At 37.9% G+C, this 12,511-nt stretch overlaps 1 protein-coding gene across 1 annotated transcript in view; it reads left to right on the top strand.

Annotated features, from left to right (window-relative positions):
* RASAL2 (RAS protein activator like 2) overlaps window positions 1-12,511 on the top strand; it is a gene marked incomplete in the record, with an annotated part of 192,756 nt that overhangs the window by 171,175 nt on the left and 9,070 nt on the right. The window contains 7 exon segments of the mRNA XM_072419742.1: window positions 1,530-1,674; window positions 1,846-1,990; window positions 4,029-4,265; window positions 5,162-5,363; window positions 8,307-8,506; window positions 9,186-10,044; window positions 12,157-12,294. Coding sequence (XP_072275843.1) covers window positions 1,530-1,674; window positions 1,846-1,990; window positions 4,029-4,265; window positions 5,162-5,363; window positions 8,307-8,506; window positions 9,186-10,044; window positions 12,157-12,294 — 1,926 coding nt within the window.

The raw sequence follows: 12,511 nt of genomic DNA on the forward strand, positions 1-12,511 counted from the left end.
TGTGAATCGTAGGTGGGATATCCTCTACCTATAGGTATTTCATCATCAAGTTTCTAGAATATACAGTAAATCATTTATTATGCCTGTCACTTAGCATTTTAGTTGTTTAAACATAATGGATCATTTGAAAAAAACATTTATATGGACCTCGGTGGTACTGGTAATAATAACCATACAATAATGCGAAGGAATGAAAAGCAAAGGACAGATGCACATTTGGAAAAATATATTTCTGCAAAATGTTTGGAAAAATACATTGCAGTGTTGGGATATTTGTCTTTTTTGATGTGGTGTCTTTTTTTTTTTTTTGATTTGATGTAGTTGTCTTTTTTTCTTCCTGAAGTATCATGAATCATATTCAGACTTACCATTAAAAACATTCATGTTGTCAAGGTACCAACTATTGGGTGAGTATATGCATTCCCATTGCTCCTATTGTAGTAAGTTGTGAAGCTCACAATAATGGGTTTCGCAGCCTTAACTGCTGCTTTATCAAGAAAATGGGAAAGCCGATAACCTTCAAATGTTGGTAGCAGGCAACTTGAGTATCACATAGTTACTTTTCCAAAAATATAGTTACTTGGACTTGCTCTCCAACCAGAATTTGAACGTGAATTTACAGCTGATGATATCATAGCGCAGATGTTGATATTGTAGCTGCGTGTGATGCACCCCGCGTTCAACGTGGCAGAACTGATCTAAGCTCCAGTTTATGTACAAAAAGTTAAAAACTTTCACGTTTGGCGTTTGTTAATATACTTTAAGATTTAACAGTAATTATTATTTGACATATACAAGATTGCTATTTTTGGCTCTTGTGCTTGCAATCTATTATTCATTCTTACCACTGCCCAAAAAACAAAACCACCTGCTTTTGGCCCACTAAAGTATAGACTGCACAAAACCTCTGAAGGTGTCCTTTGATATCTGGCACCAAAATGTTAGCAGCAGATCCCTTATGTCACACTGCCTTCTTCCCACATTGCTTCCTGCTGCTATTTTTCCCCAGGTAATTGAGGCATATGCACCCCGCCATCCACATGCTTCTACAGAAAAGATGATTTATCACATTTTCAAAACTGTGGTTTTGTATGTATAATGTACTCGTCCATCTTTACTTCAATACAGAAATGATAAAACTATAATGGGTAATATCATAATGAAGGCATCTGAATCAATCATGAAATTATTTGTGGAAGTCAGAAACACTACAACTGTCCTTTGTATTTATTCTGTTTTGCACATTTTTGTCACAGCTGCAGCTCCCTTATTTTAAAAAAAGATTTTGCTACTTTAATTGTGCTATTCATGAGGACAGGTTGATTACATGCTTTTAATAACAACGAGTCCATTAGTCACTGCCGTGATAATTGTGGAAGTGACTCTTGTTCCAAGGCATGTCAGATTGAGAACAGGGGCTGTACTGGATAAAGTTTTGTATTTCATTTACTTACATAAGTTGCTCCAAATTTTAGAGAAAAATGAAATGTTTTTGCAATATTGTCATCACTGTCATTATGTTTCCTCAGGACTTTCTAACTGACCTGGTGATGTCAGAGGTAGACAGATGTGGGGACCATGACGTTCTAATCTTCAGGGAAAATACATTGGCCACCAAAGCCATTGAAGAATATTTAAAGTTAGTTGGACAAAAATACCTGCATGATGCTCTTGGTAAGTTTTCCCCTCCAAAGTAATGCAAGTATTCTTTTATTGCATTTTTTATTTCCATTGGGCTACTCATCTCTTCTGGAACATTATTGCTTTACGCGTAGAGAGATATCTACTTGTGCTCCTCCAAACATGTCTTACTAAGCTTTCAATCTTTTTTTTTTTCTCCTACAGGGGAGTTTATCAAGGCCCTTTATGAATCAGATGAAAATTGTGAAGTTGATCCCAGTAAATGTTCATCTAGTGAGCTTGCTGAGCATCAAAGTAACCTAAAGATGTGCTGTGAGCTGGCTTTCTGTAAAATCATCAATTCTTACTGGTGAGTAAGCCAGTTTTTGCTTTGTAGAATAATGCATTTCACAACTTTGTTAAGATTAGGTATATGTCTTGCTGGATCTAATGTATTGAAATTGTGTTGAAGGCAAATCTATAAAGCTTTTGCAGGGTTGGCCATATGTAGGGTGTTAATGGAAGATTTAGCAAATATTATTTTAAAATTCCAGTATTACTCAGTAAATACATATTATATTCCTACATTATTGATAAAATAAAATCACATAAAATGTATGTCAGCACAAAATAAAATATGCCGTACATCTCTGAAATACATGTACATACCCCATGTTTTATGCATTTAAAAAGTCCAGAAAAATATCTGTTGATCTGCCAGAAAAGAACTCGGCTTCTAAATCCTGTTGGGGCTTACAGTGCATATTTTTGTGGATTGATTGGTATCAGGCCGATCTCTTTTTCCTTGCTATGCTAGTTAAAAAGTACAAAATACCTGTAGATCTCATCGGAAATTCAGAGCTGTCTGTTTCCAGTGATATATTTCTTTAATATGTTACCAAACAGATATAACAGAACGGTATCTTTATCAGACCAAAAGGTGGCAAATAAGTGAAGTTGATTGCTGGGGTTTATATATACTTTATCTTAAAAAAATAGCAGAGATGTTTTCAATAACTTTCCAGCTTGACTTTCCTACATATTATTGTATGCTATTAATTTCTTTGAGAAATGTTACTCATACAGATCGTACTCCAAGCAGGGCAATTACAATCTAAAAGATCTCCATTTACAAGGATTGTTATAATTGTGACAGTTGCAGTGAATAATCCCACATTGAATTACTGTTCATGTACATAAAGCAAAAATCCATTTTTAAGAACAAGAAAAAACAGCTGATGGAAAAGATGTTAGATCACTATATGGCTTGCAGTGGAGCCAGTTGTATCTAGAGCAGTGTCCCCAACCTGAGTTCCATGGAACCCTAGGGTTCCTCCATTGAGCAGCAATATAAAAGGCATTAATCCCACTCACTAGCATGCTAATATACTGTAAGCCGTCTGTGGATATTGTAATTATAGAAGGCGTTACCTGAAGACCTGAACATTATTTTAAGGATTCTCCCATGTTAAAAAGGTGGAGAAAGGCGGATTTAGAGGATTCAGGAAACCTTCATTGGTCCCCAGTACAAACCTCTATTATAGGGCTTTACCACATTTTTGATGCACTACTGGTGAAGTGACATAGATGTATTTTTTATTACAATATTCCTATTGTTTCATTTGGGGATTTCTAATGTGCATTCCAGAATTGAGAATGTCAAGAGTAGCATCTCCACAGCAGCTGATATAGCTCAGATTGAGGATGTAGAGAACATGATAGACTTTTTGTTTGACAGGTTGCCAAGTCACATTGTTATTGTACCATACCATGATGGTGTCAATGTTTGTCGGACTGAATGTGATCTTTGTGTTACCACACAATGAACTAATCTGTTTTCAGCATACAGGGCCCCTTGTATGGAATGTTTACTTCTCAAATTTGTACTATGACTGCTACACAAGTGAGCCCCAGCATGCAATCAGTATTTATAGAACGTGTCTTACTGGAGCAACTTTTTTAATCAATGTCATGAGTAATGAAAACACTGTTGCTTGGGAAAGTCCTTGTCTGGGAATGAAAATGTGGCTCTTAATACATCCAGAAATTAAATGCTAAAATATTTCAGTAGGAGATCTATATATAGAATGTATATATTTTAATGAGCTTTTAAGACTGTGCTTGCCTTGCCTTTGCTTCAAAGAGAATCCAGTGATTTCACAGGCTCAGTTCCTTGGTCTGTGCCTATCTACCTTGGTTGTCCCCTCTTACATTTGGATGTGTCCTTTCTACCATATATCTGCAGTCTGCAAGTTTACAGACCAGGGACTTCATGGCCACTAGCGATCTATAGAAATTGGTCAGGTGTTTTTATTCTCCAATATATAAAAGGAAAGTTCTTGTGTACAAATTGTATATCTTTACTATAGTATGGCTAAAAACTGATTGACCTCTTTGTATTTTTATAGTGTATTTCCCCGGGAGCTGAAAGAGGTGTTTGCTTCTTGGAAACAGCAATGTATTAATCGGGGCAAGCAAGATATCAGTGAGAGACTGATCAGGGCCTCCCTCTTCCTCCGATTCTTGTGTCCATCGATCATGTCTCCCAGTCTCTTTGGCCTCATGCAGGAATACCCCGATGATCGCACCTCCAGAACTCTGACTCTAATTGCAAAGGTTATCCAGAATCTGGCCAACTTTGCTAAGTAAGTGGTTGTAAGGATACTTTATTAAGAATTTTCATTTCATTGGATTTTATTGTACTCTGGGGAGAATCTGTGATTGCTGAATTCAGTGTTTATTATGCTTTGTAAATATTATGCATACATATGTAAAACAATGAGGTTAATTTGGAATTAAAGTGCGCCTCAGGACAACAGAACCAGTCAGTAATGTGCTTATCTTATCCTGTAAACACTGTAATATCCATTGAGGGGACCTGTGCTTTGCTCATACAGGGTAAAATGACAAGTTTACTTTTATTTTCCAACCCTCAGCAGAATGTACCTAGCCCACTTTCATTCCTCCTTCAATTTACTTATCTACAGGAAACAAAACACGGTTTAAAGAGTTTCAATTTGCTTGAGTTGCAGATTACACAGGGTTCATGGGTCTCTGTATGACAATTGATTTAGTACTATCATATATCACATGCAGTTGCATTCTTCTCCATGCCTGGTAAATTTGCCGTTCTTTGGGTTTGGCTATGTCCTGTGGTCACATGATTCCTTTTTTGATGCCACCGTGTATTGGAACACATTGCCTTTTGGCCTGCACCAAGACAGGGCTTGTGCCAATGAGGTTTTGTCTGCTTTGAGTGAACTTTGTATTTCAATATTAGGACTATTGTAAAAATTCACTTGTAGCAGGTCATTTAAAATTGATGTCACACTGATGCCATCAACTCGAACCATTGACACAGGCCCTTATGGGGATGCAAGTGTGAGACCCCCCCTTCACTTTAAATGTCATTATTGTTGTATAGGGACAGTATAGTCTATATATCATATTTGAAAGTATATCAAATGGCATAAGTGATAGACATTACAACTGCATCTCTCCTGTATATGTTTCTTTATATTTGTTGTATTTATTGATGCAGATTTGGTAATAAGGAGGAATATATGGCATTCATGAATGATTTTCTGGAGCACGAGTGGGGAGGAATGAAACGCTTCCTGCAAGAGATCTCCAATCCAGACACTATCTCTAACACCCCAGGCTTTGAAGGCTACATCGACCTTGGCCGAGAACTTTCTGTACTACATTGTCTCCTATGGGAAGTGGTGTCGCAGCTAGATAAGGTAACACATTCCAAAGATTTTTTGATTTCTAGGCACCAATTCAAGCAATGCACCTTTGAGTCATAAAAGAATATAGGTAGAATTTTAATAATCTCTGCACTAACGTAATGACCAGGGATGAATTAGAATGTATACATATAAACAGTCTGACTCCTTATGGGCTCATATCTATACTAAATGGCATAGACCTGAAAATGATATTTTCATTTTGAGTGGTCATTGGCAAGTTAAATAACATCCTGGCTGCTTACATACAGCAGGCTATTTGGAATTCATCATAACTTCTGCAGTCACAAAAAGAAACTTTTCACTAGACAAAATACCAATGCAGGCCTTCTCATTCTGAAAATGCTAGACGCCTGGTTGTCAGACGGATTTTTTGACTCGAGTTTTCTTGTAATTGTGCTGTTCCAAGAATAATAAATGTCCTGAAACCAGAGACAGACGAAAGTATTTATAGGAGCTCACCAATGACAGCTTACAGATGATATGTGTGCTGTAAAACAAAACGATGATAGGCTTGTCTGTGTCACAATAATGTAGACTAGATTATCCCCATCATTATAACCTTGTCAGGCCTAATGAATAAAAATATTACTGCTGAAAAAGCCATCAGTAATTTGGGACATCAATATTCATACAAAGCACAAATACTTCTTTGGGTAGAAACAACATTTCATCTAGGATTCAAGAAACAATTCACAAGTAAAAAACTAGAAATTTAATATGAACATTTTTGTTATACTATTTTATAGAGAGATTTATATTTTGCTTAAAATATAAATACTCCGCTAGTAATCTACATCCCCCATGATGCACTTCAACCGCAATGTCATTAGCAAAACTGCTGGTAAAACAGCATGGAAAATTTTATGCAATGGTTCCGTATTACTGCCTGTAGTCAAACATTTTCTGAACCCTGCATTTTATGGGACCTTTTATGGGAAGCTGAGATTTTATTTTGAGGCAGATAAATCCACCTTTAAGCGCTGTCATCACTGAGCCGTCTCATTGAATGAGTAATATAAATGACAGAGCGTATTCTGCAGTATTTCTAAAAGAAAGCCATCACTGGCTTTTGTGCTTTGTATTTATTCCACAGACTGGGGATCAGAGAGTAACATGAAAGGGAGCCTAGGAATAAAGGGGCCATTCCTTGGTGACAGGACACACTCTTATTTCATAAAGTAAATTGCCCAAACATGTTTAGTATCCTATTCAATAAAATCCTCCTCTGCAGTCTTATGTTTAGGGAGTCTTCAAGTCTTTTATTTTTTAACTTAAGTGTTTTCACTACTTGCATGTAACCTTTTTATTCAATGCAGTTTTCACACGTGTGAGCTGCATGAAAAGAATCAAAAGCTCCCTAATTCATAACCTTTAATTCAGTCACGTTCTTTGGGATTTGTACTACACAGTGACAACCTATTAAAGCAGGAATCTGTGCCACTAACAGATGGATTTATCTTTAAATGGATGAAAAGGAGTTATTGCATTTTTTTTAGTAGAAGCATAGCAGAGGAGGTGAAACTTTCCCACAACACTGTTATGTTCCTGTAGTAATATGATGAGCTCTGAACCCTTGATCTGCACATTTTAGAAGGGGAAACAGTTACTCTATATGTAATAAATATATAAGTAACACTGACACTTTCTCACAACTTTCACACATAAAAACATAAGCTTAGAAATCTGCAGATAGCAGCATTTTTCATAGAAGCTGTACAAACTTTTTCTTACACAAATGCTATGCATAGGTGATGTCTGGTATTTGCCTAATTACTAAACTGTATATTTGTGTATTAGTCTTGTTTTATAATAACTTTATTACCATTTATTTTCACGTGTCGTGTGTGCACAATGAATGCGGCCATATCTAGGGCTCATTTAGTAAATATGTAGTTTGGACTTTGCTTTCTCACCAACCATGTTTACACAATCATGAACATTACTATTTATCATGAAAATAGTGGATTTACTCTGGTAGTGCCACCTTATGCCATATGCCAGCCGTGCTTTCCAATGAGTACATCTTGAGTAGGAGAAGCTTTTGACAGTTCTCAATGCCAGCTACTGGGATGTAAATTGTGTATAGGCAGTTGTAATTAATAATCATTTCACCATGATAGTCAAGTCTTAATAAAAGCATGTGGATTTACAGCATGTACTTATCAGATTCTTTTCCTTAGCAAATTGCTGGTAAGTTGTGTTAAACTAGGCAGTACTGGATATTCCAACAAGTCCTATTTTATTTATTTTTTTTGCTGTGTCTTCTGATTTGCGGTACTGTTGCTAGCTGTGTTGTGGTGTCTGGATCCCCTCATTATCTCATTGGTTGATGTGTCCTCTTCTGGTCACCTGGTTTTACATACAGTCCACACATGTCCTGCCTTCATAGATCACGGGCAATGGTGTCTCTAACAGACCAATAAAAGAACTCCTGGCTCATTCCTTGGATCCCTATTCCTTCCAGTAACATTGTTCACCTTTCTGTCTTTCCTCCCTGTCTTGAATGTTTGCATGTTTCCGTGTCTAATCTATAACCAGTGTAATGTCTTGATGCAAACACAATTCTTTTCCTTCTTCCTTTTTGCATCTTGTTGTAGTACGTAGCTTTGCATGTCTGTTTTCAGTTGGAATGGCCATAGTTTTAGTTATGTTAAGCATGTAATAATTTCTTTCTGGTTTTGAGCAATCCTAATTTCTTCTCTATTTCCTTTTCTCCCCTTCCCCCTTTTCCTACCCCGATGCCTGGCTGCACCCCGTTTTCCTCCATCCGTCACATCGTGGTTGATAATGCGGCTCTACGCTCATGCCATGCGCTCACACATTAAACTAAACATATGAAAAAAAAAAAAAAAAAAAAAAAACACCTGCCCTCCGAACCCCACCTGGCCTTTCCCATCACTTTGGCGGATGTTTCCACGCATATTATCCAATCAGGGTGAAAATTCCTTCCTACAGGCCACCGTGGAAAAACTGGGACCATTGCCACGCATCCTTGCTGACATCACCAAATCTCTGACCAATCCCACCCCCATCCAGCAGCAGCTGAGGCGCTTCAGTGAGCACAGTTCCTCTCCAAATGTAAGTGGCAGCCTCTCTTCCGGACTTCAGAAGATATTTGAGGATCCTGCTGACCAGTAAGTCTAACTTACGTTTTCATATTTTAGTAAATTGAATTCTAACAATTTATTTTTTATATTGGCTACAAAAGATACTTCATGCTTCAGGATCTGTCATAGTGATCTTTAGTTTAGTTTGTGTTCACCATTTGCTTCAGATTATGGCTTGATTCTTACCTAAAGCCTTTGCCTTTAACTAGAACAAGTAGGCCGCTTTTTCTTTTTTGGTTATTGACGACCACACAGTATTCCTTTCTAGTAGATAAGCAGTCTTCTTATAGGAGTTTATTCACGTATTACTATATTCAAAGACAGATTAGCACAGCACATAGCATCTGATTAATGGGTAGTTTGTCACTGTCTGTGTGAGCTAGCCCAAAGTAAGGTCACAGAATCACTGTGTTTGTAAATGGTAGATCTGTCAATACCAGGTGGATATTATAGATAACCAAGTACTTCAAACATTAAAAGTTCACAAATGATACCAGTGTTCAAACCAGAACAATTTTATTCCTGGGTTGGAAGAAATTATAGGCAGGTGGCAGCCCCTGACCTAACTCTTCATTAACCAAGAAGAATATGCCTTCTTGCCATCTTTAATTGTTCTTTAGAATAAAGTTTAGATAATATCCTCATTCCTTCTGTTGGTTTTCTAGAGTAGCAGAGTGACAGTCACATCTTTTTTTTTTTCTTGTAGTGACCTTCTTAAACTGAAGTCTCCAACCATTGAAACCCAAGACTACTTAAGGGGGAAGACATTACTGCTTGTACAGCAAGCCTCTACCCAAAGCATGTCTTATTCTGACAAAGATGAAAGAGAAAATGTGCTTCCTAATGGTAGAAGTGTGTCCTTGATGGACCTGCAAGAATCTACTGTGAATCACAGTGAGCGTTCCTCTGTTGTTCAAGAGCCACCTTTGCGTTTAACTGGCAGGCAGCTGTCCATTGCCCATGTAGCCACCATAAAGCAATTGCGAGACAACCAGAGCACACCACAGAGTGCGCCTCAAGTCAGGAGACCTTTACATCCAGCTCTGAGTCAGCAGAACAGCTTGCAGCCACTTTCTTTCCAAAACCCTGTGTACCACCTAAACAACCCCCCGCCCATCATGCCCAAGGCTTCAGTGGACTCAAGCCTTGAAAACCTAAGTACTGCCAGCTCACGAAGCCAGAGCAACAGCGAGGAGTTTATCCTCAGTGGACCCAGCAATAGCAGCATGGAAGACTTCACAAAAAGGAGTACACAAAGCGAGGACTTCAGCAGGCGGCACACCATGCCCGAAAGACCTATTCCTATAGCACTGCCACGCCAGAATAGCACAGGGCAAGCGCAGATCCGTAAAACAGACCAGGCAGCTCTGGGTGCGCGTTCCAAAGCACCACAGTCTTTGCCACACAGTGCCTCCATCCGCAGCACCGGCAGCATGTCTGGAATTTCTGCCACTCTGCTAGCCGAGCCTGTGCAGAATGGGAACCGGTCCAGACAACAATCAACATCTTCCCGCGAGAGCCCTGTACCAAAGCTACGAGCTATTCATCGGCAGCAAACACAGCAGGTGAGCATTCTTATACTGTGTTCCAGCAAAAAGCACAACTATAATTATTGTCGTATGAAAATGTTAAACTAAGTGTAACATGGAGACAAATGTCCTTCAATGCTTCATTTAACTTTTATTGCTTCCCTTGGTATACTTGTCTTTAAATCACATAACCAAACAAGTCTTGGTCTAGCTTGGGAATATGCAGTATATTCCACATTCACCATCTAGATTCTTGCTACACTCTTCCCTTTCCATATAGAATATTCTAAATCTGTCTTATTCCTTTTCTCTTTTATATAAAATGTTGCTGAATCTTTCTTCTCCATATATAATAATCTAAACCTCATTCTCTTCTCTTTGATACAATGATGAATGTCTTGTTCCCTTTTCTTTTTGTATGTAATGTTGCTGAATCTTCCCAGTATAGAATCCTCCAGTGTCTTTTATTTCCCTCTTCCTTTCCTCTATGATGAATGCTGTTAATCAGTTTTTCACCTTCTTCTCCCCCAGAACTATTCTAGTTCTCTTTATATGCTTAGAACTGGCACTCCAATTGCTGATTTGGGGGGAAATCAGTTGTTTTAAATCCAGTAGGTAACATTCTAGAACTAGTTGCTTTATGAGAGTTTTTACTTGAACGTACGTAACAATTAATGTCCTAGTGTTGAACGTATCATGAAACTATTTATTGCCTTCTGAGCAATGTTTTAAATTTTACTGCAGCCCTCTCTTATTACATACTTCATGCTAATGTAATAAAAGTTGGCATTATCGGCCTTTACTTATAACCTGATCCTTTAGTTTGTTTTTATTGGGATCATAAAAAGTGACAAACATTTGATAGTTAAGCTTCATAAAATGTGATTGCAATTCTTTGTTTACAAAATTAGCAGTGATTTTACCAATCTCTATATGCAATGGCGCCCTCTAGAGGCCATTCTGTAGGTAATACAGAGAAGAATGACTTCAAAGCCTAACTAAACCTTAAATGGAAAGATTCAATTACAAATATATTTTTAGATTGATAACTAAAGACATAGAGTGTAAAGAGGCAAAATGATGGACAAATACGAGTTTCATGGGTCAACTGTGCTTGCATAATGCTTGCAAAATCTCATTTCGCTTCACATGTGAATTCAGCTTGTGGGAGGGTTAATCAGGTGACACTCAAAGTATGAAGAATAGTGGATGCCAGATTACATTTCCTAGCATTCCATCATTATCATGGAAATCATAAGTCTAAATGAAGAGTTGGAAGTAGGTGGAGACCCCAGTCTGGTAAAAGGACATGAAAAGGTCTAGATAGATGCACAGCCACATATTGGGTTTTTAAAGTTTTGTTTTGAAGAATAATTATTGACTTTTACACTAATAAACATGGTTTGTGGATTTCCCTAGTTCAAATTTGGCTTCAGTTGGGCCTGAAAGCAAATGAATATTACGTTCCACATTCTCAGGGGAATCTTTCCTTGTCCTTCTAAATGATGATATCCTGCAATATATGATGTCCGAGGACCAGAAGACACTGTGTACCCAAATACACTAGAGTATTAGAGAAAATGTCTGAATAAATGTTGGCATATTATAACATCCCGCTAAGATATTTGCATGTGATGTGTGCATTAATACATTTTATTCTGGGAATGATAGCCCCCCTGGTGTACTTGACCCAGAGTAAACATAAAGCAAGATTTATGCTTTGTACTTCTTCTTAGTAACTCAAAACTTTTCTGTCACTGCATCAGCAGGACAGCCAGACAACTATCATTTCCAGAAGAAGACATCACCAATAGGAGCTTGTGTATTTCTCTCATGACAGGTTTACTTTAAATATCCATTAGAGCAAGCTGAAAAAAATGGAAATATGAGCAATACATAAATCTTCCAATTACCATCTCTTAAACCCTCACTACTCACCCACCAATCCATATATCCCATCCTTTTGTGTGCTACTTCCCCCTCCTCTTTGATTGTAAGCTCTTTAAGCCAGGGTTCCCGCCTCCTCCTGTGTCACTGTCTGTACCTGTCTGTCATTTGCAATTCCTATCTATTGTACAGCGCTACATAATATGTTGGTGCTATATAAATACTGTTTAATAAAATTAATAATACTTTTGTGACTTCTAGGTGCAATCTCCAGTGGACTCAGCCACAATGTCCCCAGTGGAAAGGACAGCAGCCTGGGTGCTGAATAATGGTCAGTATGAAGATGAAGAAGAGGAAACCGTGGACCAAAACAAAGATGAACCGAAACCTGCTGAGAAGGTAGGGACCAGGGCAGATGACTAATGCCATCTGGATTTTTGTGCTATGTACAGTAGATATGGGTTATCTGCAGTGAATTGACCCACCTAGTACAATCAGCATACACATGTTTTCAGGTTGGGGGTCACACTGGTGTTCTGATATATTTAAGGATTTCCTTTAGTTGTATGAAACACAGATATCTCATGGAAGAAAATCACAAGGTCTCGGCCTGACA

Source organism: Pyxicephalus adspersus, chromosome 8 (assembly GCF_032062135.1).
Source record: "Pyxicephalus adspersus chromosome 8, UCB_Pads_2.0, whole genome shotgun sequence".
NCBI lineage: Eukaryota > Metazoa > Chordata > Amphibia > Anura > Pyxicephalidae > Pyxicephalus > Pyxicephalus adspersus.